This window comes from Aotus nancymaae, unplaced genomic scaffold (assembly GCF_030222135.1).
Source record: "Aotus nancymaae isolate 86718 unplaced genomic scaffold, 86718_ANA_hifiasm-v0.15.2.pri h1tg000006l, whole genome shotgun sequence".
Classification (NCBI taxonomy): domain Eukaryota; kingdom Metazoa; phylum Chordata; class Mammalia; order Primates; family Aotidae; genus Aotus; species Aotus nancymaae.
In genome coordinates this window covers 17,119,146-17,144,933 of record NW_026988417.1, presented here as the reverse complement: position 1 = coordinate 17,144,933, position 25,788 = coordinate 17,119,146, and the positions used below count along the sequence as shown (strand labels likewise).

The 25,788-nt window shown below is 33.0% G+C and overlaps 1 protein-coding gene across 11 annotated transcripts in view; it reads left to right on the top strand.

Moving 5' to 3' along the window:
• Positions 1–25,788, top strand: part of LCORL (ligand dependent nuclear receptor corepressor like) — a 200,321-nt gene that overhangs the window by 139,477 nt on the left and 35,056 nt on the right. For 6 of the 11 annotated variants that reach the window (XM_012472359.3, XM_012472358.2, XM_012472352.3 and 3 more), the window contains one exon: positions 18,541–18,634. The exons of 1 other annotated variant lie outside the window; for it this stretch is intronic. In XM_012472359.3, coding sequence (XP_012327782.1) covers positions 18,541–18,634 — 94 coding nt within the window. 4 more of the 11 variants (XM_012472357.3, XM_064366022.1, XM_064366017.1 and 1 more) reach the window with 4 other exon arrangements.

Below are 25,788 nucleotides of genomic sequence, written 5' to 3'. Positions count from 1 at the left end.
CGACCAGCAAAATGAGTAATTATACTTTAAATGAATGTGAGACTGAAAGATGATAGCAATTTACCTTTAATGTGCTTACAAATTCAGTGTCATTCCAGGCAGAATTCTGACAGGATTTATTGTTAAATGTGGCTTGCTGATCCTAAAATTTACAAGCAAGACTTAAAGAGCCAAGAATAATTAAGTCAAGGTGGTAAATGTAGTCTTGCTAAATGTAGCAACATTTATTAAGTGCAGTAATTAAACCAGGGTGCTATTGCCCAGAATAAAAATAAGTAGGACAGATCAATAAGCACAGAAGCTCCCAAACATTAGTGGAATCTTTGTATAAGACAGAAATGTCATTATAAATCACTGAGAAGAACGCCATATTCATAAATAGTTCCAGGGCAATTGATTACCCAAAAGGGGGATAAGTGGTGGATCTCTACCTCATACCACTCTAAAAAATAGTTGAGTTTAAAGGCTAAATGTAAAAAGCAAACTAAAAGAGAGGAAATTAGAGGATAATATCTTAACTCAAAATAGGGAAGAAGTTCTTAAAATGCAAGAATCACAGTCCATAAACAATTTTGTATATTTGACTATACTTAAATCTAAAACTCAAGTATAGAAGTCATTGAAGAAAGTGAAATGTCAAGCCTCATCTATATAACGATGTATCTAGCAAGCATTCAGCTAACAAAACTACAACCAGTGAGACAGACAACTAATGAGAAAAATAGGCAAAAACAAGAATCAGAAGAAGATATTGGAGTAACCAAATAAGCAAAGAAAAAGATACTTAAAAGAATATTTTGCCCAGCTTCCTTCCCTCTATGGGATTCTTTTATTCTGTAAGAGATAGTAATTCAGCCTCTAAGTATTTACAGAAAATCTTTGGCAACTCTAATAGTTAACCTCATAGCTATGAAGTATATACTCATTGTTTTATATTTTTTCATCTGCAACAGCATTTTACTTTACTGTAAATACTTGTAAAAATTATTACATCTCTAAGACTTTTCTTTTCCATGATAACCTTTAGGGTTTTCTTCTGTTTTGCTTTGTTTTTATTTTGTGCACCAATATGAGAAACTCTAGTCCTTTGACATAGTAATGCTGTAAATATTTGTTGAAACTTACGATTCTTCAAATGTCTGTTTTCCATGCAACTCTTTTCAGCTTTCTTAATTGTTCTTCATAAGTCAGTTTCCATCTTCCTCATTGTTATTGCCTTTCTCTTTCACAACTCTATACTGACTTAAAATATGGTTACCCTGAGGAAAACATGGGTATTTTCATCTCCATTGTACTATTCTATCCAGGCATTTCAAATACTAGAGGATATTTCTTTGTACATTTTAAATTCTTCGGATTTGTATAAATACTCTGAGCTTCAGAAACTGGTAGGAAGGTAAGGCATGTATTGCCCATACCCAGGATTCTTTTTTTTTTCCTAGTACATTGAGTTAAAAAACAAGTATAAATAACATAAGTGTGTCAGGTATATATTTCTTAAATATCAGTTTTAATCTGGGGCCAGAGTAAAAACTTCTCACAAATTCCAGCGTACAAGAAGAAATTTGCAACTTGACCTTTATCATTACTGTAACAACTGTGAAGACTAGGCAAATCCAGTACAGAACAAGAATGGATATGGGCAGAGATGGAACAGCAATACTTCATTGACTTTGTTGATGCAGTTTTCTACCGTAAGATCCAATGAGTATTCTGGTAGAACTTTCATTATAGTAAACTTCTCAATGCATTGTAATTGTTTGCATGTTTATCCCTCCATTGTAATCTACCTTTGGGAGCAGGAAACTTGTCTTTTTTCACTTTTATGTCTCCAGTGCTTGATATGGTCTACGGTATATCAGATTTATTTAGTAAATTAAAAATATTCATCATCCTCAAATGCCACTGATAACTAAAATGAGAATTGTGACTTGACCATGGCATTCATGATGTTTTCACAATGAAATTTTTTATTTTAAACACTTTGGTTGGAAAATATTCTGCACTGTACTTTTTAATGCTTTTCAAAACTCGATGTGGAACATTGTGTCATAATAATGGACATTAACAGTTGCACCACCATATAATGATTTTGAAATTTTTAGGATTATTTTCTCTTAATTGAGATAAGTAAGATTTTTTTTTAATTACTTCAAAATGTTATCAGTAGGGTAAACTATAGAACTTACAACTTCTAGTTTAAATTTCTTTTTAACAAATTATGTATAGGACTAATACTAAGTCGGCTTCCAGTGACTATTTGAGAGACTATATGAATAAAATAAATGAATTTCAGCATCATATTTAGTTGTTATTAAGTATCCTTTGTTGCTGCTGCCACCGCCACTGTTCTGCTTTCTTGGCTGTGATTAAGGTAGGTGTTACTATTTGTAAGAGAGCCATGTATAGTTTTATGATGTTATGTAGGCTTAAATATGTGGTTTATAAATTAAGTTTTATAATTCTGTTTGGAAATCACTAAAGAACTTTTAAAGTTCAGTTTAAAAATTTTTCTATATTCACTAATGAAATTGTCTATCTTGTTTTTCTATGCTGAGCTTTTGTTTTCTGTGGCAAAAAACATGTGGAAAAAATGTTATATTCCATGCTTGGGAATTTGCCATGTTTTAGTCGACCTAAAAAATAAAACATATGTCTAGGTGGTCCTGTGTCCCTTATCTAACCTTCTCTGACTGCAGGGATAGAAGAAACAGGTGATATTTTAAAATACAGATCTAGGCCTACACTCTCCTGCTGAAAACCCTTTAATGGCTTCATATTGCCCTTTAGATAACGTCTAAAATCCTAAACTCCGGGAACCAGCCCCTGCCCACGTATCCAGCTGCATCTTGTGTCTCTCTTTCTTTAGTCTTCATACTGGCTTTTTCTCATTTTCTTGCATATGGCATACACTCTCAGAACCTCAGAACACCAACAATAAAGCTACCTTCTACCCCCAGTCAGTTTTTTTGTTAAATACATACTATCTTTCTTCCAGGTCTCCTTTTAAACATTACTTTCTTAGGTAAACTTCCCCCATACCTTCCAAATTGGATGTACACAGACACACATGTTGATATTCTTACTCTTATTTAGCTTGGGATTCTTACTGTATTTTCATACAATATCATATATTGTTTTGTGGCATTTTTTACCCTTGTAATTATTTGTTTCAACCATCTTATTATCTGCTATTTGTATTGTTATGCTTTTTTCCTCCTTATTTTCTTTTGGATTGAATTTCCTCACTTTTCCTTCTTTACCTATTTTGAAGTTATATACTCTACTGCTATTCTGTTTGTAGTTACCCTCAAATGTTTTAAAGGTATAGTTAATAGAAATTTAGAGTTACCTGCTTTGACACTTACAGCCATCTTCAATGCTGTTTCCCTTCTTGTGACCCCACAACTTAAACACAACCATTTGTTTTATATCATCAATTTTTGTTGAGTATTACATACCTGATTATCATCTCCTTTGCTCATCATTCCTTCATATATTTCATGTATTCCTCTGGGATTGGGCATTCCTTAAATAAAGGTTTATTGGTAGTAAACTCTCAGGGTTTTTTTGTTTTTTTTTTGGTTTTATATTTCTTTTTCTTTTTCACTTTTGTTCTTAAAAGATCTTTTGTCTGGGCACATAACTGTCTTTTTGCTATGATTGTGTGACTGCCAGTTAATAGTCTTTTCCTCATAGGGAACTTTACACACTCTACTTTTGGGCACTCTCTCGCTCTTCTCTGTTTTGTTTGTGGCATTCTGCAGGTGTCTTAGATATGTTTGGAAGCAGATTTCTTTTTCTTCATATAAACCACAGAATATATTTAATTCAAATTAAACATGAAACTAGAATGATGTTCTGTCCTTATCAAGTAGCAAGTATATATCTTTTTTAAAAAAGTACATTTTTATCTACATTCTGGCAATCCAACAAGGTGGCACAGGTCACATCCAGTTTGATGAGGTGACAGGGAAGCAGATTTCTTTATTCTACTTAGGAGTTACATGGTTTCTAAAACTAAGGACAGATCTCTCATCAGTTGGGGACATTTTCCAGCCATTATCTGTTCAAATATATTTTTACTCACTTTATTTCCTGTCAAAATCCATTGAAACATATTTTTGATCTTCTTCTTTTATCCTCCCTATCTCTTATCTTCCTTTTCATATTTCCAACTTTTTGTTTCTGTGTAATATCATGATTAGTTTATTCAGAAATATTTCCCAATTTACTAATTGTTTTTCAAGCTATTTTAATCACAATTTAACCTGTGTCTTGAGTTTCTAATTTGTCATTATACTTTCCATTTCCAGAAGTTACGTTTTCCAAATATGCTTATCAGCATGCCCATAATTTTCCAAAAGAGTCACTAAGCAAGATATCAAAATAAGTGACTGGGAGGGTTATTTTATATAAGATGGTTCAGGAAGACCTACATGAAGAAGTGAGTTTGAGCTGAGACATGAATAATGAGAGGAAGTCTTCCATGAAGATTTGAGGTTGGGGCATTTAAGTCAGAAGAAATACCAAATATAATTACAAAATATCAAAACTCAGGGCAGGAATATATCTGATATGTTTGAGGAACTGTATGAAGATTGTCTCAGTCAGGTGAAAACCAAAAGATTGTTCAAAGCTTTTTTAATAAAATGAGATTATAGAATGTCGATAAATATAATTGTTACAATATATATAAGCTGGATTTTTCTTTTTTCTGTTTTGTAAAAAATGTCATTTTAAAAAATCATGCACTTTAAATTCAGAAGTTTCATAAGTGTTACCGTCTGAAATGTCACTTGACTAACTTAATTAGGTATATGAAGCAAAAATAAAAAGAAGAAAAAAGAAATTAGTGTTCTCTGTTGCTGTTCAATTTTTTACAGAACTTTGTTGTATAGATTAAGTATTCCTTACCTAAAATGCTTGGGACCAGAAGTGTTTCAGATTTTGATCTTATTTTGGAATATCTGCATACACATAATGAGATATCTTGTGGATGGGGCCCAAGTCTAAACCTAAAATTCATTTGTTTCATATATACCTTATACAAACAGCCTGAAGGTAATTTTATATATTATTTTAAGTAATTTGGTGCATGCAACAGTTTGTGTTAACTATTCATATAATATAAAGTTGATAACCAACCCCATGGGTTTCCAAGTGTCAATTCATTGTTTTTTTTTTTCTTTTCCCTTGTAATTTCTCCAGGTATTCTCTTCCCAAAGAGATAACTTTCATATCTACCTTATAACCTTGAATTTATCAGTAGCCAAAATTGGGTTCTTATGCCCAGTTTGAATAAAGCTGATATTCTGTATTTAATCTTCCTCTTAGTTTTCTGTTAAATTAAGGACAAAACTTATATATTTTTTGATGACTTATTAGGTTCTGCCAAGATTTTGTCCTTGCCTACCTCTCTGGACTTGTTCCTTTCCTTCTCTTCCTGGCCTAGGTTCAAGTCATGCTGTCTACATCTGACACTCGCCAACCTCACTCTTCAGGGCCTTCATCATTGCTGATCCCTTTGCCTGGATTACTCTATCTTCAGATATTCTTGTTTCCTTTCGCTTGCCCCTGTTCATCATTTCTATCTTAGCTAGAATATCACCTTAACAATAATAAAATGATAAATTCCAATGTATAAACAAGAGAAACTTCTGCATGACACAGAAGAAAGCACTATTAGAAAAATCAGAAGACAATGGTAGTCTATGAAATATTTGTACCTTATAAGATTAAAAAACTAATGATTCTAATCTAAGTGTTTCAAAAAATTGAAATGTAAAAGATTAACAACCTGATAGAAAAATGAGCATAATTATACTGTCAGTTCATAGAAGAAATTTTAAAAGTCCTTAAACATAGAAAAATAGTATCAGCCATACTTGTGTGATTCACACCTGTCACATGATAAAAAGTCAAGTTTAGCTATATACACTGTTTGTTTATACAAAGTTGTTAAGTAACAGTCGTTTTCATGCATTACTGGAAATACAAACTGGTACAGTCCTTACGGAAGAATTGACAATATCTGTTACATTTTATAAACATTTGTCCTTTGACCTAGCAGTCTCATTTCAGGAAATCAAGCCTTTAATTACACCTGCACAGATACGGAATGATATGCATTCAGGGTTATTCACTGTGACATTATTTGAATAGCAGGACATTGGAAAATAATCTAAATATCTATCAATAGTATCGTGGTTAGTTCAATTATTTATATTCATAAAATGGAAGACAAACATCGAAAAAAAAAAGTGGGGTATGAGAATGATCTCTTGATAGTGAATTTCCAGGTTTTCTTGTTAGATAATAAAAAGCAAGATGCAAAAATGGCATATATTACATGCTGTCTTTTGTGTAGAAAAATGGGGAAGATAAGCCAAAAACTAATGATAATGAACATGGTTACCCAGAAGGGAATGAAGTAAATGAGGCAGATGAGACAGGAATAGAAGTGCTCTGAATAGACCTTGTTATTTATATTCTGCATATTCCAAAGGGTAAAAATTTTTTAAAAGTAGAGCAATCCAGTGGCCGGACATGGTGACTCGTGCTTGTAATCCCAGCGCTTTGGGAGGCCAAGGCGGGTGGATCACGAGGTCCGGAGATCGTGGCCAACATGTTGAAACCCCATCTCTACTAAAATACAAAAAATTAGCTGGGTGTGGTGCATGTGCCTGTAGTCCAAGTTACTGGAGAGGCCTCTGAGGCAGAGGAATCGCTTGAACCTGGGAGGCAGCAGAGGTTGCAGTGAGCTAAGATTGCGCCACTACACTCCAGCCTGGTGAGAGAGCAAGACTCTTGTCTCAAAAAAAAAAAAAAAAAAAAAAAAATCTTCAAAATTTGAAGTAGAATTTAACAAACCTGGCTGGGTCAAATTAGTAAAATTAGTAACATAATGTTAGTAACATAACATTGAGAAAAGAATTACATCAAATGATTTTAGCCAGTATTTTGACTATACATTCTTAGTGAAATACATTACAACGGTAATAGAATATACTCTAAGGGCAAAAAAATACTTTAAAGAACTCTTAAACCTTTTTTTGCTAATACTAGTAATAATATTGTCATTATTTTTTGAGTCTATAGAACAAATTAAATATATAATCATGTTAACATCATTAGGAAACCAGTATTTTCAGTGTAAGAGAAGAAGCAGTCAGCATCAAGTTAAAAACCTTATATTACATGTGGATTGGAAACGCAGTGCAAAACATGAATTATTTTCAAAAATACACATTTCCTCATCTCACCACTGAAATAGCCTAAAAGCAGTGAAAACTCAGTGACATTGAACCTAAACCTAGAATGGGGTCTCTAAACATTATTTCCCTTTAAAAGGAAGCAAGCCTCTTTGGACTTCAGGTTTGGACTAGGAAATGTACAGGATGAGCCTGGAACATCTTCCTTGCCAGCAGGCAAGGAAGCCCAAATACTAATTTGTTAAAAGAATACAGGAGTCAATATTAAAAGTTCCCAGTTGGTCAAATATGAAAACATTTGATCATCAGTAGGAAGAACAATTTCAGTGGAATGAAAAATACTGAATTTTTAAAAATGTACTCATTTATGAGAACCAGAAACTGAAAGTGTCCCTCAGAGTCAGTAGTCTGTATTGGAGGTATATACCACACCGATTCTTTACTGTGAAAATTAGCAATTAAAGGAAAGTGTTAAGCATTTATCTTTCTGTAGAAATTGTGTTTCAGGATAACCAAATAATCATTTAAAGAAAATTCTTGAAGAATTTTGGCTAATAAATATGGAAGGCATAATAGACTTAAAATATTACTATTTTTCTACCCCTAATAAGATAATTGAATAAAACAACAGCATCAGAAGATAAAGACTAATGTAAATTAATACAACCACTGTGGAGAACAGTTTAGAGGTTCCTTGAAAAACTAAACATAGAGCCATCATATGATCCAGCAGTCCCATTGCTAGGTGTATACCCTTAAGGAAATCAGTATTTCAAAGAAATATCTGAACTCCCCCGTTCATTGCAGTATTATTCACAGTAGCCAAAATTTGGAAGAAATGTAAGTGTCCATCAACAGACAAATTGATAAAGAAAATGTAGTACATATACACAATGGAATACTATTCAGGCATAAAAAATAATGAGATCCTTTTATTTGCAACAAGATGGGTGGAACTGAAGGTCCATTATGCTAAGTGAAACAAGTCAGGCACAGAAAAACAAACTTCTCATGTTCTCACCTTCTTTTGGGAGTGAAAAATTAAAGCAATTGAACTCATGGAGACAGAGAGTAGAAGGATGGTTACCAGAGGCTGAGAAGGATAATGGGGGGTGGTGTAAGGAGGAAGTGGGGATAGTTAATGGGTACAAAAAATAGAATTAATAAGATCTGTAGCACAACAGGATGACTATAGTCAATAACAGTTTAATCGTACATATAAATTGTACCTCATATACCCCATACTCAGCAACTACCCACAAAAATTAAAACTCAAAAAAGAAACACAATAATACATTGTTTCATACCCACTAGTGATGGCTAGAATCTAAAAGATAAAATAAGTGTTGGCAAAGTTGCAAAAAAAAAATTGGAGCCTTGACACATTGCTGGTAAGAATATAAAATGGTGCAACCCCTTTGGAAACAGTCTGAAGTTCCTCAAAAGGTTGCACATCCAGTTATTATATGACCCAACAATTCTAATCCTAGGAGCCTATTCAAGAGAACTGAAAACGTATGTGTACACAGATGTTTATAACAGCATTATTCATAATAGCCAAGAAGTACAAACAACCCAAATGTCCATTAACTGAAGAAAGGATAAGTAAAATATTGTATATCCATAAAATGGAATAGAATTCAACAGTAAAAAGGAGTAAAGTACTGATGCATGATACAACATGGGTGAACCTTAAAAACATTGTGCTAATTAAAAGCCAGTCACAAAAGACCAAATATATGATTATGTTTGTAGGAAATGTTAAGAATAGGAAAATCCATAGGCATAGAAAGTAGATTACTGGTTGCCAAAGGCTAGGAATCATAGGATGAGGGAGAGCAGTCACTCAAGGGTGCAGGATTTCTTTCTTAGGTGGAGAAAATGTTCTAAAATTGTGATGGTTGTGCAACTCTGAATACAGTGAAAACCACTGAATTGTAATAGCCAAGATATAGGATCAGCCTAAATGTCTTTATCAACAGATGAATGGATTTTTTAAATATGGTATATATACACAGTGGAATACTATTTCAGCCAATAAAAAAATGAAATCCTGTCATTTACAACAACGTGAATGAAACTGGAGGACTTTATGTAAAATGAAATAAACCATGCACAGAAGGACAAATACAATATGTGTATTTGTCATTGTGGAATCTAAATAAAGTCTATCGTATAGAAATGGAGAGTAGAATAGTGATTACCAGAGGCAGAAAAGGGTATGGGGAAGGGGATGAAGAGAGGTTAATCAACAGGTACAAAGTTAGGTAGGAGAAAGGAATACTTCTGGTGTACTGTTGTACAATAGGGTAACTATAGTTAATTATAACGTGTTATTTCAAAACAGCTAAAAGTATTTTGAATGTTGTCACCACAAAGACAAGTGTTTGAGGTGGTGAATATGCTCATTACACTGATTACTGTACAATGTGTACAAGTACACATGTATGGAAACATTCCATTGGACCCCATAAATAGATAAAATTATGTGTCAATTCAAACCAGTAAAACTTATATATGTATGTATGTGTGTGTGTATATCTATATGAAGATAAACAGTATTAGAGGAAAGATTATTTTAAGAACTTTACAGTGGTGGGGTCAGACTGTCACCATCAGACCACACACTGATCACTTGAGCATCATTGAAAATAGACTATGTACCTCATGATATGTCACTTCACCTGTGAAGTATCCTTATCAAAAACGTTGAACATGCATCTAAACAATTCTTAGACCATTGGTTCTCAAGAATAGTCAGGAAGCCATAAGAGTCCCTGAAACCCTTTCAGGAGAACACCAGGTCAAAATTAATAATATTTATTATTTTTACTCTGATTCTCTCACAAGTGTGTATAGTAGACTCGGCCAGAAGGTACATGATGTGTGATATCTCAACACAGTCAATATGGAAGCAGATAGGAGAATTCAGCTGTTTTCTAGTAAGCTGGAAATTAAAGAGACCTACAAAACTGTTTGTAAAATGTAATTCTTTTTACTCATTTTGAAAACGTTTTTCATGAACATTAGCATTTTTAGGGTTGTTATCAATTGTAAATACTTTAAAAATGCTTTTATTTAATTCCTGTTACGGTAAATATCAGTAGAGATAGCCCACATAAACAAAAGGTCTTTAAGGTCTGCAACAATTTTAAGAGTAAAAAGGAGTTATGAAATCCAAAAGTTTGAGAGTTAGTTGCTTTATTACCAGTTCCAAGTTTATCAAAATTATTATACAAGGAGATTTTTTAAAGCAAAGTAAATGACACCCCAGGAAAGCAGTGCAGATGGTCATCAACTTAAGATGGTTCAACCTACAGGTTTTCAACTTTACAGTGGGTTTATTGGAATATTAAATGCATTTTTGACTTACTATATTTTTTATTTGTGCTGGGTTTGTCAAGACATAGCCCTATCATAAAATGAGGAGCATCTGTAATCCATAACACAAAACATTTTCAGTAGAACTCATGATCTAGTTTCTTTAAAAAGTTACGTCATCATGCTTCTCTAATTTGGAGACCATGGCTGGGCACGGTGGCTCACGCCTGTAATTCCAGCACCTTGGAAGGCTGAAGTGGGTGGATCACGTGAGATCAGGCATTTAAGACCAGCCTGGCCAACATGGTGAAACCCCATCTCTACTAAAAATGCAAAAATTAGCTGGGCATGTGGCACATGCCTGTAATCCCAGCTACTCGGGAGGCTAAGGTGGGAGAATCACTTGAATCCAGGAGGCAGAGGTTTCAGTGAGCCAAGATCATGCCACTGCACTCCAGCCTGAGTGGCAAAGCGAGACTCCATCTCATAAATAAATAACCTAAGAATCAAATGTATCACACTAAGAATTAAATGTAACACAGAGACATTAATTGAACATACCTGTAAAACTGAACTGTAAAAACACATTTTGGACTCAAGAAATTTCAATACAAACTGGGCATTAGAGGCTAGCTTTACCTATTTTAGAAAAACTAGAAAGTAACAAATAACAAAAAAAAAAAGCAAAACAAAATAAAAACTAGAAAACACAAGAAAATAACAATTATCCTGTGTTCTTCCACCCGGATATCTGCAGGTGCTCATGTGTTCAGTCCTTCCAAACCATTTTCTGAAGAATATCTACATGTGCACAAAACACACTCCCAGTGCTCAGCCCCACTGATCTACATGAGATATATGTCCTCTGTAACTGTTTTTATAATTAGTATTTTTAACATCCTTATGTTACTAAGTATTTTTCTGTAGAATCATTTTAATACTTAAGTTGATTTACTTAGTAGTATGGAAGGATCACATATTAATTTTGTGTATTTTATATGTAAAAAGGTTTTACACTCAATTTTTACTTCAGGAAAAATTCCTAGAAGTGAAATTGCTGGATCTAAGAGTATGCATAATGCTGTTGAAAGTCAACATAGTAGGGATAGGGGTGAGGTAGTGACCAGAAGAAGATATTGAGGTGGGGGAGCATCTGGGTTGACGCTGGTAACCTAGGTGCAGCTTTTATATGGGAAGGTTGAGTTCATGAAAAGTTATTAAACTGTATAGTTAGATGTAGTTTTGTTATGTAAAACATGTTTATAAAAGGTTTTTTAAAAGTAATCAATTTTGGATGAGCTTGACAAGGAGGTCTCAAATGTATGGTTAAAAAAAATCTAAAGTCTTCCACTATGACATTGTTGTAATAAATATATGAACCATGTTTTAAATGATATATTTGACTAAAACTTTTTACAGTGTAATATAGGAGATAAAAGAGAAAATGTTTTGCTTTTTAAATGTTTTTCATAGGCAATGACTTGAAGCCTTTTGAAATTATGCTTTAATTAGGTATTTGCAGGAATAACTGAAGAAAGAAAAAAAAATTACAATAAAATTATAAAATGGCATTTGGTGGAAATGTTGAAGTCTTATTTTAATTTCACCTGTAGCATTTTCCTGAATTTGCTGTTATAAATTTTTACATCCTAAATTCACCATAAGCACTTTTCTCTGATTTGTATGATCTCTTATCATTATGAATAAATAGATTAATGTAGTATTTCAGCAATATATGTACAAAATAAAAGACATTGGGAAGAAAATAACCTTCCAGTTAAAAAAGCTATTTAAGACCGGGCACGGTGGCTCATGCTTGTAATCCCAGCACTTTGGGAGGCCGAGGCAGGTGGATCACTTGTGCCGAAGCATTTGAGACCAGCCTGGCAAATGTGGTGAAACCCCATCTCTACTGAAAACACAAAAATTAGCCGGGCATGGTGGCAGGCACCTGTGGTCCCAGCTACTTGGGAGGCTGAGGCAGGAGAATTACTTAACCCGGGAGGTGGAGGTTGCAGTGAGCCATGATGGTGCCATTGCACTCCAGCCTGAGCGACAGAATGAGACTTCATCTCAAAAAAAAATAAATAAATAAAATAAATACTATTTGACTTCCAGAGGTAGGCAAATGAAGGAAGGAAAAAAACAATCTTAAGGCTTGAATAATGTGCTACTCTTTTGTTGTATTATTTCTCCCATGACTGAAACCCCATAGGTTAAACAGTAACAATAAAAACAATTTTATTTGCAGTAAACATAAGGCTTCAAATTTTTTTAAATTCAAATTTGGATAAACCCAGGAAATACTTAAACACTTTGTTGATTTTTTGCTAATTAAGTTTGTGGGTGTTTTTTTTTTTTCATTATGGAAACTTGGGGAAGGCAGAAAAGTGTGTGTAAATGTGTTTGTAGATGCATACGTACCTAGGCCTGTGCATGCACACAGTCACATGTTTTAACTGCTCCGTGCTTTGTCAACCAGAGATCACCATTGTTCCCGTTTTTGTATATTTACTGCCACAGTTTATTCTATATTTTATTTTACTTGAGGGTTCTTCTTGTTTTACATACGAAACACGTTTACATCATCTATATATCAAATTTTTATATCATACCTTTTAAACATTACAGTAGTATTTGCATTTACACGTTTACATCATCTACATATCAGATGTTTATATCATACCTTTTAAAAATGTTACAGTAATGTTTGCAGTTTTTCATGCTTTATTAATTGCCTTAATGACGGTGTTAAATCTAATTCTCAGGCAAGTGAAAGAACCATACTTTATGTAACCATTTTTTAAATATTTATGATTTTTTTAAATGTGTAATCTATGGTATATCTTTGTATACAAAGCCTTTTTATGTTAAATATTATCTTCTTAAATACCTAGAAGAGTGTAAACATTTTTAAGATTTTTGATGACATATAGCTAAGTTGTTTTTTGTTTTGTGTTTTTTAAGAGACAGAAGTCTTGCTATGTTGCCTGCACTTAAACTCTGGGCTCAGGCAATTCTTCCATCTCACCCTCTCGAGTAGTTCACTTCTCTTTCATTTTCAGTTTTATCGTAATTAAAATTTGCACATTGATAAACCTATTTTTGCCATCCAGTTGTTGTGAGAACTGAATGAGTTAAGACATGTAATGTTCCTAGCAAATGCTTTGCACACTTTAAGTACACCTAAGAAAAATATAGTTTTAAACACATTGGGTTTAATGTAAGTTACTAATATTTTCTTCTAGCAATCAGTCAAATATAAATAACAAAACCATAAGAATCTCCTAGAGAGGAAAATAGCAAAAGGCCAGGTAAGAGGTGAAACAGAATTATTTCCGTGAATGGGTGAAAAACAATTCTATATTATGAAGGTTCCAGTTGTCCTTTTTGAATACATACTTTATCAGAAATTTGTATGAAAATACAGGAGAGAAAACAATTTATACATGAAAAATTGCAATCTGAATTTTAACTAAAAACCCAATAAAGTGTCAGTATTCAGGAAATTGCCCACTTTGGTCATGATTTTGTCACTTCATTTTTAAAGTTAATTCTGGTAGTGTTACAGAGAAAATTACCTGACTTTGTTCAAAGATTGGATTGGCTTATCTTTAAATCTTTACATTTTACAATAGTGTTTGATCAGAAATAATTAAATTAAATGTTAAATGCCCAGTCTCCAACCAGTAAATGAAAACAATGTTGTATTTATACATTATTAAATGTTAGTAAAATTTTTAAATATACAGAAAAATACAATTTAATAATCATATACTTGTTAACCAGAATTAATAAATGTGTTATTTGGTCATATTTACTTCTGATTTGTCTTGTCTTAAAGAACAAAAGTATTTCTAGAAATACAGTTAAGAACCTTTTAGAGCTTTTTATTTACCCTTGAAAGCAAACAATAATACCACCTATTTATGTATCTGTAAACATATTGACATAAATGGCATACTAAATACACTCTCTTGTTCATTTAATCCTGAGGTTTACTTTTCTTATTCACCAAAACTTAAAAATCACAACAACACCAAGTGTTATCAAGGATGTGGGAATGAAATTTGGTAATATCTATTGTTCAGCACTTCTGAGAGTTTATCTTAGAGAAATTATCGTACATGAAGACAAAATATAATCTAGAAGAATGTTCATTTCAGCATTGTTTGTAACAGTGAAAAACTAAAACAACCTGAATACCAGTAAATAAATGGGGAATAAATTACAGTATAATAAGATAGTCTACAGAGAATATACCAATAAATCGAATTAATTACCTCCACCCACCTACTTAGTTTATGTTATCCTGTAATAGCATGCTAAGTGCTTAGTTTTATCTACACTGTTCACTACAAAATGGTGGGAGAGGTGACCAAGAGTTGATTTTAAACAGATTTTATATATTTTGAGTTAATTTTATAGTTTGGAATGATGTATACCCAAAATCTAGTTATATCTCCATTGTGAAGGAGTGATATAATCACCATTCAGATAGATGTAAATTACCAGGAGCAAGAAAATATCCTTCAACCCCCACCCCCGCAATTCCTGGTCTTTCTCTATCCTTCACAAGATGTCTCTCATTGTTTTTGTTTTTCTAATACAGAGAATCCTATGAGTAACTTCTTTTGACTTTTCCAGCCCTTGAATTACAGGCTTTATGATAAAAAAGGGAATCATGACATAGATGGTTAATACGACTAACAGAAAGTGAGATTTTCTGTAGATAGCTAATACTTATCTTAAAATTCTTAATGGCTTTAGAACTATTACATATTTATGTATCTTGTGTTTACTATGTAAACACTAATTGATTAAAAAATTTTAATGCAATGTGACAGAAATATGATGGAGTACATTTTCCATTTTTACCAGATACAGACTAACAGACTATAATGTATTACTTTATTTGTCAACTCTTTTTAGAATAAAACTTTTAACATAGGGAGCCTAGATGTGGAGAAAGGACTATGAAGAAGAGATAAAAGCATTTCTCACCAGGGTCATTGTTTAGACTTCCTAAAGAGAAAGAATCAGAAGTATAAGCTTATTTGCATAGGTTTCTGAAAGATGGAGTAGAGCTTATATGTAGCTCATCCAGATTAAATTGAGCTGTACTTGGTGCTTTGTGTGTGAGTAGTCCAAAAAAAGAAAAGAAACCTTTATTGCCCTAGGTAGAGAGCTGCAGTCTAGTTTTTATACTATCTGTAAATGAGAGAAAGGGGTTTCCTGTACCTCTTTTCATAATTTCTGTTTTATGAAATAATTTTAAATTGCTCATATCAAGTCTAGGAGAGCTTAGAATTGGGGAAATTTCATTACTTCATTTTGAGACTAAGATTAACAGACTTAGGGAAGTGTGTTTTATATGCCATAAACTTACATAAAATGAGCAAAACCAAAATTAGTGAATAAAGTGATAAATATGGGGTTAGCAGTTATCCTGTCTTTCAAGTTCTTAATAAAATTTTGTCAAAAAAGAGAAACATTTCTTTCTCCTTTTAGTAGGTGTTAGCACTCTACCAATGTTTAATAATACAAATGAATAAGTCAGGATCCTGGACCTTGGAATTCAGTTTCATGGAAGAAAAGATTTGTAAATCAATAATTGCTTGATAGTGTCATAAGTGTTATAGGATGCTGTCCACGAACGGAGACAAAATAAGCATCTTCTGCTTGGGCAGGGGATCTGAGGCTTTAAGGATGAGTGTAAGTTTGACAAGTCGAATAGGTAGAGCATTCTAGGCAGAGGAAACAGTACTGCAATTTAAGAGGCATAACGCTGCATAGCACGTTTGAGGGAATTTAAGTACTTAGATACATGAGATGTGTGAGGTTTCAGATGAGTTAGAGACTAAGCTTAAAATTAAACTGGATGGATATACTGGGGCAAGAAGCTGTCTTTAATAATTTTTCAAGATACTATGTGCCAGGTACTTTGCTTCTCAGTCTCCCCCTTTTACTCTTCTAATCTGTGGACTGTAACCTCTAGCCACACTGAGTTTTTCCAGTTCTTTGAAATTCTATTCAGCAAACATTTATGGAATACTTACTGTATGCCAGCACTATTCTAAGCAGCAGGGATATATTGATGAATAAAATATGCATGGTCTCTGCCCTCACATAGATTATAGTCTGTGGCTAGCACTGGTGAGTGTATGAGCAACTAGCATTACAACCTGCTAAATACTATAGATCATGTTACTAGTATAGTAACCTATAATGACGATCAACCAACTCTAAGTTGTGTCCTGAGTGCCTGACTGATGAGTAAGATTTGGTGAGAATTAGGAGTGTGGGGGGCAGGAGGAGAGGAGTAGGAATGGTCTAGGCAGTGGAAAGCAACTCTAAGTGTGAAAGCAAATGACAAGAAATAGCATAGCACTTTCCCAGCAGGTTTCCCTGCTCCACCTTTGGCTCCTTTAAAAACCTAAATTGAAATCATGTTAGTCTTCCACCCAGAATCCTCCAGTGGCTTCCTGTCTTTGTCAAAATGAATGCAAATTTCTCACCACGGCCCAGCAGCCCTGTGTAACCTCTTCCTACAACATTTCTGATCTCTCACTCTTGGCCTGGCTTACTTCATTTCAGCTACCCTGGCCTTTGCTATTCCTCTGACAATCCAGACGTGATTCCATATCACAACCTCTATACAGACTATTCTTTCAGAAACTTTGTCCCATGTATCTGCTTGGTTGGTCACCCTAACCTTATTCAGGGACCTGTTCAAATCAAGAAGCCTGCACTGATAACACTGTATAAAACAGCAGTGTCCTCAGCCCTACCCTCCTTACTCTTATCAGCTTATTCTGTGTTATTTTCTCGGTGGCACTATGGTAATTGCTGGTGGTAGTGGTGGTGGTTGTGGTGATGTATGAATTATCTCATTAGATCCTAAGCATTATGGCAATAAGTACTTTGTGTGACTTTTTTTTTTTTTTGGCTGCTCTTCCAATGTGTAAAATAGTGCTTTGCACATAGTGAGCACTCAGTAAATTATTGTTGAAGTCCATATAGGAGGCTATAGCTAGGATGTTTTGTTTTATTTTTCATCTTTGTTTCTGCCCAGGAACATACATATTTCGTGGATTGATTGTGGTTACATTTGTAAAACCCCGTTGGATTTTAAGCCAGTTGAATTAGTATGTTTTTAAACATTTTTAAATAATTTTTCTTATAGCTAAAACTTTTAGTTTTTTAGCTAACAATAAAAACATTCACGGAATTCTTCACTGGGTTTTAAATTCATAGTTTATTTTTGTCCTTTTTGATCCTGAAGCATGCCAGATTAACAATATGTCTGAATCATTGAGGTTTTATTTATGTAAATGTTGTAACTACATTTTAATAACAAATGCCTAGGCAGTTATTTTATAGCATTTTTCTAAAGTTGCATTATTATAAGTTGTATATTTAGTCATAAATATAAACACAATATATTATGTAGGCAATGATTTAACTATTATACAGTTCAATAATTTAAAACAGTAAAATTTTACACTGTGAGTTTTAGAAAATACATGGTTATACAGAGAGTCACAGTTTACCTTTTGCTAGTCCTAGTAAATGCTAATTATTTAATTATTTTACTCATTATCACATTTTCTATTCTCTCCATTTTGTACAACTTACATCACTCCCACCTTCCCAAAGCATTATCTGGGCAGCTTTGAATGGAAAACTGTTAGGAATGAGCAATCAATGGCTATTCACTACAAAATGGTGGAGAGGTGACTAAGTTTATTTTAGACGGATTTTACATCATATATTTAGTTAGTTTCTTCCTATCACCTGGCAATGCCAGCTCCTCTTCTTTTTTTCCTATATAGTGCCTTCCCAGTCATATCCTGTTCCTAAAACCATTTAAGATGAGTAGGTAATGGCCACACATCAAATACTAGTGTTATGAATTAGTAGATCAACAAAATATGAAATATTAAAATGTAAGGATTGCCTATCTCTTGCAAATATAAAGTTTTTTCTCTTGCAAAAATTATAGGGGATGGAGTGTTAGATCTCTCTACAAAGAAAACCAGCATAAAATCTGAAGAGTCATCCATATGTGATCCTTCTTCTGAAAATTCAGTGGCTGGGTAAGCAATATCTAGGAAATATAATTTAATATTAATATAAAATTATCTCTGCAGAGAACTCTTAATACTATTCTGAGTAGTATTGACGTATGTAGTTTTCCTCCAGAATTTTTGTCACTCATAAGTCTCTCTCTCTCATACCTTTCATCTTGTCCTTTCTCTTTCTTTTTTATTCTTTCTGTTAAAGAAAAGTTATCAGAACAATCACCAAACTTTAGTTCATGTTACTAAAATGAACTACCAACTTAATCATAGAATACAAACTAAGAAGCAGGACAAGTAAGAGGATATTAAATTAAATACTCAGGAGGCAATTTTAAGGGAAATCTGTAATTTATTTTTTAAAACAAACAATGAAAAAATTCTAAAAGTACTGTACTTACTAATTATTAACACTAGTTTATAGTGTTTAGATTTTTTATTGCACTTTAGATGTGGTGGCAGACTACTTTAATATATCTAGTAATCACCACAAAAAGTTCTTTCATGTTTTGAAAGCTATCATTAATCATTAAATAAATAATTAGTAGTGAAATGCTGTTCTGTTGGATTTTTGGATTTTTTTTACAACTTTTTTGCATCTTCCCATTAACTAACTGCACAGGAAGCTTTTTTGTCACATTTAAATCTTATAGGTAGACTAATTTGTTTCAACTATAGCTATAGTAGTATTTGAGTCATAAGGTATAGTAAGCTTTCTGTCTAAGAAACTTTGAACATTACAGTGATACATTCGAAATAGAAGTGACATTTATAATATCTAAAATTAAATTATTTTATTCAAATATAACTCATCTACTTGTTTCAAGTTTTAAGTTGTTATCTAGAGAAAAATTCGTTTTGTGGAAATATGGGATGTTTGTGTTTGGAAATATTCCTGCTGCTACAAATTTCCTTTAAAGGGGTTGACTCTTTTATTACTTGTTTAGCGGTAACGTCACGTTTGTACTAACAAAAACTCCTTTAGGGTTTGGGTACTTTTTATAATGGAACACTAATTGTACAAGTAAAATTTATAAGTGTTGCTCTGCAAGCATCTGTCAGAGGAATAGCAACATCATGAGAATATTTTTACAAATACTGAGTTAGGATTTTATGTTCTTGGAAGGTCTGCCTGTTGAGGCCACCGTATCATTGACACATTGTCCTACCAGGACTGTAGCGTTTGCTTTGATAAGGAGTAACTACTACATCTCACAGACTTAAAAGTGTCATAAGCAGTGATGTTACCTAAGCAAGGAGTATAATAAAGGAGTGGACCCTCCCCTTCCATAGCTGTGTGAGAGTCTCTCATGCATCAGTTTACCATCGTTTCATTCCATCCATCCAGGAGACTACACAGAAACAGAGAGGACTATGTGGAAAGAAGTGCTGAGTTTGCAGATGGTTTGCTCTCAAAAGCTTTGAAAGACATTCAGTCTGGAGCACTGGACATAAATAAAGCAGGCATACTTTATGGCATACCTCAAAAAACTTTACTTCTTCACTTAGAAGCCTTACCAGCAGGGAAGCCTGCATCTTTTAAAAACAAAACTCGAGATTTCCATGATAGTTATTCATATAAGGACAGTAAAGAAACTTGTGCAGTGCTGCAAAAAGTAGCCTTGTGGGCAAGAGCTCAAGCAGAGCGCACAGAAAAAAGTAAACTCAATCTACTTGAAACCTCAGAATTAAAATTCCCAACAGCTTCCACTTACCTCCATCAGCTAACTCTACAGAAAATGGTTACTCAATTTAAAGAAAAAAATGAAAGCCTCCAATATGAAACTTCAAATCCTACCGTACAGTTAAAAATTCCTCAGCTTCGAGTAAGTTCTGTTTCAAAATCACAACCTGATGGTTCTGGTCTGCTGGATGTTATGTATCAAGTTTCCAAAACCTCTTCAGTCCTAGAAGGATCAGCTCTCCAAAAACTGAAAAATATACTCCCTAAACAGAACAAAATAGAATGTTCTGGGCCTGTAACTCACTCAAGTGTTGACTCTTACTTTCTACATGGGGACCTCTCTCCTTTGTGTCTTAATTCTAAAAATGGAACAGTTGATGGAACCTCTGAAAATACTGAAGATGGATTAGATCGAAAAGATAGTAAGCAGCCCAGGAAAAAACGTGGCCGCTATCGGCAATATGATCATGAAATAATGGAAGAAGCTATTGCAATGGTAATGAGCGGAAAAATGAGTGTTTCCAAAGCACAAGGAATTTATGGGGTACCTCACAGCACTTTAGAATACAAGGTAAAAGAAAGATCTGGAACACTGAAGACTCCTCCGAAGAAGAAACTACGATTACCAGACACTGGGTTATATAATATGACAGATTCAGGGACTGGCAGCTGCAAAAACAGCAGCAAGCCTGTGTAGATTACTTGTTAGGAAAATGTTTGTGTGTGTGTGTGTGTGTGTGTGTTTGCGTGTGTGTATGTGCACAGGTGTGTATTTGTGTGTCTATATACACACATGTGGGAATTACATATGCTCACTCTGACAGGAGACATGAAATTTTACAGTTCAAAAACCACTTACATGCCTTTTGAAAAAAAGTTTTATTCAGGGTTTTCACTGTGGACAGAATTATATAGTTGCTTACTTAATTCTGATAGTTTGTATTTAATCCTTGTATAAATAGGTGAAAAAGATTCAGGTTTTCTTTAGTAGTCAATAGCATAAAGCGTTGTGGGAAAATGAGTAATTGTCAAGTGAAACATTTTTATTGGTGAAAGACCATTCCAGCCATTCAGTTGAACCATCTTATAATGGAAATATGATATTAATAGTTTATAAACATTCTATACAACATACTTACAGTTGTTGTATGTATGTCAAACCAATCAAAATTTAAATAGACAACTATCTCCATACTAAGAAAAATTAATATATACAGTATTAGTACATTACAGTGCATTCTATGAAATACAAAATGCACTCAAGTGCATCCACCAGGAATAGAAAAGAAAACCTTAAAGGATATGCATAATGAAATTTAATATTTATCATTTAATAGTTGATTTAGCAAGAAGTTGGGGTTTATAAGGTATATACTTTAAAAAACTGACAAATAGTTAACCCCAGCAGCTATAGAACCCTTTAATATAAGATGGAGTACTAAGAACAAAAAATAATTTAAATTTAGTTATTAAAATAATTTAATTTTGTTTTTCATTTGAAAAATAAGCTAATGTGTAAGGTTAGAAAAGAAAGTTGGAATGCAACTTAGAGCATGTTTATAATGTGCACAGAAAAAGCTTGAGAATAATTTTGGTTTAAATGTGCTGGTTAGTTGATGTTATGACTACTTTAAATTTTAAGGATTGTGACACACTCCTATTGAAAAACCTCAGTGTAACTTTAATATATTTGCTGCTGTGACATTTCAAAACATTTTCAGTTTATCAAAATGAATTGCAGATTTCATTTTGGTGGGCGATACATTATCATTTTGCTAATAACCAAATTTGCAGTTTGTTCAGGGTCTTGAATAGATTTACAAATATTTAACACTGAAGCTGTTTTGAACTTTCAGTAATGTAAACTCTCTACTAATTGGGTAGTTAGAAGCTGGGCAGTGCATTTTAACTTTTACTAGACTCATAAGAGAGACTGGTCATTTTTACATAGCAGTTTTAAAATATGGGTCAAAGTATCCTTGTTGGATTTATGGAGTATGCAACTGTAGTGGTAAAATGTTATAAAGCATATGCCTTCATATAAAGAATGGGGATTTGCTTTATGTATTCAAAATTCTCTGAGTGCCCCCTTTCTCTGTTAAAATTCAGGTTCTGATCATTTTTCTAAGCCAGTTTTCCTAAGTCCAAAAGGAGTACTTTTAGCTGAATTTAAAAAATAAGTGCACCTTGTCAAATACTTGTGTTTTTACACTTGTGTTTGTGTGTATTTAATAATCACATATACGTGTAATACTAAAGAGATTTTCAGCTATTAAATTTTAAAACTGCTTACATGTTTAAAGAAACTGAAGAGTGAGAAGCTATACAACCAAGCAGTTATTTGGTCTCTGAGATCTATACTGAACCCTCTTCAGTTATTAATGTTACCTGCACACTAGGGTATGAATCCTCTATTATTTTCACCCCAAGAAAATATTCATAATAGATTACAGAACAGCAGATGTCAGGGTCATCTTTCTTTTTAAAGAATTAAGCCATATTTTGTGAGGGCCAGAACTTGGATTATTTAGTATATTTCTCCCTTCCCCCATTGAAAAACAAAGTTAAAGATAAAGTACATGTTTCAAAACAATTTTATTGACCTCTTTATACAGAATTTTACTGGAAACCTTTGGGGGCTTGAATGCATTACATAATATTTATATTGTATTGAGCTTTTTTATTCCTCACACTATATTTACATTAATAAATTGATTGAGAAGTTTATAGTAAAGGGAAACTTACAGAACACTTTTGTATCATTTAAAAGATGACCTGACCAAAAACTTTACAGGATTCATAAATCAGGGATCATTTTGCTATTGACTTCACAGTAATCAGTAGTTTTATAGGTAATATTATAGTTAATTTGCAGCATTTTAGTACTTGTATTATTTATTTTTGGTCAGAAATAGTAAATTAAAATATTTTTTGATAGTTTATAGGTAATAACCCATAACTTTTAAAAGAAACAAAATGTTTCTATTATTGAGTTAACTCTTTGATTATACAAACTAGGAAAGGCAGGGAAATTCCCCTTCTCCCCAGTGATTCTATTAAGATGACCTTTATGTTAAACATTCAAAGTACTTTATGAATTTAGTTACCAGTTACTATTTATTAATTGACAATTTTCTGAAAAATCCAGTTTCAGCAGACTTTTAATGAAGGTGAAAGCAACCCCTATGTGCTTTCTACTTATTTGAATGTTCCTCAAGTATTTTATATTTAGAAAAAAAAAAAAAGAAGGAAAAGAAAAAACAGTGCCTCTGTTTTTAGAAAACTACTGCTCAGTAAAGTTGTTTAAACCATTTCTGGTAGCTAATGACAATTTTATATTAAATTGTATACTAACTTTAGTGAGACTGATTTTTTTAGTTGTTTACAGTACAAATACTTGTATTTGTTTTTTAATTGCAGTATTTCCATTGTCGCAGTAATTTAGTACAACTCTGTGGCTGCCTTGATTTTGACAGATTTTGTTAATATAAACTGATTGTTAGGCAATTAGTTATATTTATGCATAAATCAATTGCACTATAATTCATGAATTATTTATTACAATATTTTCTAATGAATTCATGTATCTGTCTTGTGTTGTAAATGTACTGTAATTCTGTTCCTACTTTGTGTTGTTATATATCTAAATCTGATTGTATGAATTTTAATTGTTCAGTTAACGTGTTTCTAGGTTGTAATTTGTAGTAAAGCACTTCAATGCTTTTGCACTTAAATTTACAACACTGTTGGTGTGTGATTGATTTACTCATTCAGTAAAAGAAAAAAGAAAAGAAAAAAGAAAAAACTGACTACACTGACTTCTTTGATTCACTTTAGGAAGCAGTTTTATTCAATGTAGTATTAGAAATTTACTTTTTCTGAAGAAATAGTCCAACAAGTTTCTGATGGGCAAAATGGATAGTAACATACTAAAAATAGGCAGGATGTTTGGTTTATAAATCAAACAGGAAAAGGTTAGAAAACTTTAACATTAAAAGCAAAGGATCTATCAAAAAATGCAATTTTAGAACCTTATATAATCACCTGAGAATAAATTCTAGACTGGATACTTATATGTGCATTCAACTATTATTTACTTATTACTGGGTTTTTTTTTTAAGATCCTAATATGCAAGAAATATGGGGAAAATGTTTGAAGCCAATTAAGTGTATTGTGAAGTTCTATAATTTGAGATCTTAGTTATCTAATATCTGATACATAAGATATAATCTAATATCTGAATATCTATATCTTTATTAAGCTGTTCTTACAGCATTAGATGGGAATTACTGGCCACCATAGTATTTTTGAAATTCCATTATTAATAAACTGAATAAGAAAACTCTAAAAGATAGATTTGCAGGCCGGGCGCGGTGGCTCAAGCCTGTAATCCCAGCACTTTGGGAGGCCGAGGCGGGTGGATCACGAGGTCAAGAGATCGAGACCATCCCGGTCAACATGGTGAAACCCCGTCTCTACTAAAAATACAAAAAATTAGCTGGGCATGGTGGCGCGTGTCTATAATCCCAGCTACTCAGGAGGCTGAGGCAGGAGAATTGCCTGAACCCAGGAGGCGGAGGTTGCGGTGAGCCGAGATCGCGCCATTGCACTCCAGCCTGGCTAACAAGAGCGAAACTCCGCCTCAAAAAAAAAAAAAAAAAAAAGATAGATTTGCTTAGAATGTCAGAAAAGGGATATAAAAACTAGTTATTAGTTTTGATTATTTATACAGCATACCTGACTTTATTACCAGAAAAAAATCTTTGAGCATTTCAGGAAGAGTTATGAAAGGTTATTGATCTTTAACATACAGTATAGCATATTTTTTCCAAGAAACATGTAAATTCTCTCTTTATTAGGCCATAACATCACTGTAGAAACTACTGAAGTGCATCTCACAACATTCTGGGTTTTCCTTTGCATGTGTGAAAATCATTTTTAATTTGCTGGGAAAGAATATAATTATGTCTTAATCTTTGTTAGTTATCATTTCTTCCTGCCCTTGCTCTCTACATATATTTTTTAAGACTATCTCATTGAATCCTGGGAGTTAATTGCATCATTTGTACTCGCAACCAGGACAACATTTATTAAAAAAAAATTTTTTTAAAGGAAAGGATACTGGGGTCATGTCCTATCTTCTTATGTCTAGAGGCAGCAGTGGACTTTAAAAGTTTTATTGTAATTTCACATCTCTTCTCACTTTGATAGCTTCTTTATGTCAAATCACTAGTTTTTGTGAAACATTGATTAAATCTAGTAAAGTCATCTTTTTTTCCAGAAAATTTTGATCAGATGTTTAAAATTTGCTTTATTTTTGCTACTTAAATAACATAATTTTATAAAATATAAGTGAAATATTACATATTTATCTGTGAAACAGTCTCTACCAGTTTTAGGCAGCAAAATAAAAATATTCCATTTCCTGTTTTAAAGTAAACCTGTTACAATTTTTAATATAGATTAGCATAATAATTCTGTATTTAA